The sequence below is a fragment of the Haliotis rubra genome, unplaced genomic scaffold (genome assembly GCF_003918875.1).
Source record: "Haliotis rubra isolate DU_JTF1 unplaced genomic scaffold, ASM391887v1 Scf38, whole genome shotgun sequence".
NCBI classification, from domain to species: domain Eukaryota; kingdom Metazoa; phylum Mollusca; class Gastropoda; order Lepetellida; family Haliotidae; genus Haliotis; species Haliotis rubra.
Window position 1 is genome coordinate 2982112 of NW_025767057.1, and position 2219 is coordinate 2984330.

General features: G+C 39.3%; 1 protein-coding gene across 1 annotated transcript; it reads left to right on the forward strand.

Moving 5' to 3' along the window:
* The first annotated feature begins 365 nt into the window (after nucleotides 1-365).
* LOC124286255 (E3 SUMO-protein ligase ZBED1-like) lies at nucleotides 366-1986 on the forward strand. The gene is made up of 3 exons (XM_046722601.1): nucleotides 366-425; nucleotides 992-1583; nucleotides 1811-1986. The coding sequence occupies exons 1-3, from the start codon at nucleotides 366-368 to the stop codon at nucleotides 1984-1986; spliced, it is 828 nt and encodes a 275-aa protein (XP_046578557.1).
* Nucleotides 1987-2219: the final 233 nt, after the last annotated feature.

The following is a 2219-nucleotide window of genomic DNA, read 5'->3' on the forward strand; positions in this document are numbered from 1 at the left end:
TTGTTGCCAGTATATACTCTAGCAGGTGTTAAGTTTTTAAAGAGATTTGAATGTCTAAGCCTTTGAAGTTTTAGAACAAGACATTGTATACCGAGGTATCCGCACTGGCTTTGAACATTAGATAAACACCTTTTGTTATATTGTCACACAAATGACCCTGTTATATTCCAAGCCTGGATCACAGGCATTTGCTACACTAATTCTATTAGTTAAACATCATTATAGTTTCTGCTGGTGGTTTGTCACAGAGTTGAGTTTCCCTTTAAACAGTTTACCATGTCAAGTAAACAGAGTGTAGTTAGGGAGGCTTTTGAATTTCCTGTTGATGGCATCCCTTCTCAGACTTTTAAAGCCAAGTGCAAGACATGTGGTTCTTCATATCTGGATCCCTTAAAGCTACTTCCAACTTCCTGACTCATCTGCAGGTAAGTGCTTTGCAATTATTTTAATTTCACAATTCATGTGCAATTTGTATAAATCTAAAATGTTCTAATAAACACTTCTTCCATCATTTACATGAGAAATGTATGCAAAAGGCAATAACAAATATTAAACATCAGTCAAATAGCTAGATTTTACTTGGTTCAAACTTGTCTGAAATAAATTCCTGATCAATATTTAGATATAAAACAACTGCTGTTAACTCAAGCCATGTGAATGGCAAGTAACTATCACAATCTGCACATTTGTGAAACAAAGGGAATCAGTAACGCATGACTGAATGTAGGTTAGTATTTGAGGAAATGGGGGATTCACTGTACTATGGCATATTTTATATTGTAATGTAGGCCTGTACTGATGAGTCATGATACAGTATACCTGCAACAAGTGATGACAGAGGTGTGTATTTGATATTAAGCCCAAAGAATTATGCAAAACAAAAACCTGGTCAAATAGTGTACATTGTAGATATAATCTAATATTTCAACTTAAGCATTTTGCAATGTTACTTCATGCTGTTACTCATGTTTCTGATAATGATGTGTTTCAGAGACGGCATGCACATGTCCTGACTGGCCTGAAGGACAAGAAGAGGAAGCTGACTGATGAACAACCCAGCTTGGATACCTTCGTGGAGACAGAAAAGAAGAAGTTTTCTTCAAGTGACAGCCGACAACAGAAGATCACAGACAGTATCACGATGTTCATTGCTCGATCTCTCATGCCATTGTCCATTGTAGAAAACTCCTACTTTCGAGACCTCCTCCACTGCATGGGACCAAGGTTTGTCATTCCATCTCGGAAACATTTAACTTCAAGTCTCATCACTAAGAAATGTGAAGAAATAATTCTAGCCATGAAACAGGACTTTGAGAAAACTGAGAGTGTGTGTGTGACAATTGATCTGTGGTCAAGTCGACAAATGAGAGGATACATAGGAATAACTGGACACTACATCAGTTACTGGCACTTGGAGTCAGTCACACTCGGGTGTAAGCAGTTTACAGGTCGACACACAGCTGAGAATATCCTACAGCATTATGAAGAAACAATTGCTACCTTCAACCTAAGCAGTAAGATCACAAACATTGTAACGGACAATGCTAGCAACATGAAGAAAGCCTTCAGAGTCGACCTGCCAGGTTTTGTGGAAGGAAGTCCAGATGAAAGAGACCAGGGCCCCGTTCCTCAAAGCGATCGTATGGCTACGACAGTCGTAAGTCTATGCTAAAGTATGCGAGGTACGATCATCTTAGCGCTACGATCGCATTGAGGAACTGGGCCCAGGAGGAAGATGAGAGCGACAGTTAAGAAGAAAGCATGTCAGAAGACAAGGTGGACACATCAGATGCTTATGACTACATTCCAGAGCATCAGAGCTGCTTCGCCCATACCTTACAGCTGACTGTACACGATGGATTCGGAGAAGGAGGGCAGATCAACAAAATCATTGCCAAGGCATCTAATATTGTGTCCCATGTGAGGAGATCAATTCTTGCCTCTGAGATCCTTGCAGATGAAGGAAAACTCCATAATTCAACATAGACAAGATGGAATTCACAGTTACGGATGATAAAATCCACCCTGGATGTCCCAGAGGAGAAACTAGAAAAGTACATGCCTCAAGTCCTCACGAAATATGAGAGAAACATCCCTAATTTTGCATTTCACTTTTTGGTGACAAAAGTGTGAATTGGATTTAGTGACCACTCAGCTTACAAACATCTATATCTTGTTTAAAGAGATTAAAGAATACCGAAATATATCTGTTTAGTTGT

Excerpts from the sequence above, each read along its gene's own strand:
- LOC124286255 (XM_046722601.1), top strand. The coding sequence starts at position 366 with ATGTGGTTCTTCATATCTGGATCCCTTAAAGCTACTTCCAACTTCCTG. Across the intron at positions 426-991 it reads ACTTCCTGACTCATCTGCAG|AGACGGCATGCACATGTCCT; the intron begins GTAAGTGCTTTG and ends GATGTGTTTCAG. Across the intron at positions 1,584-1,810 it reads CTTCAGAGTCGACCTGCCAG|AGCATCAGAGCTGCTTCGCC; the intron begins GTTTTGTGGAAG and ends ACTACATTCCAG.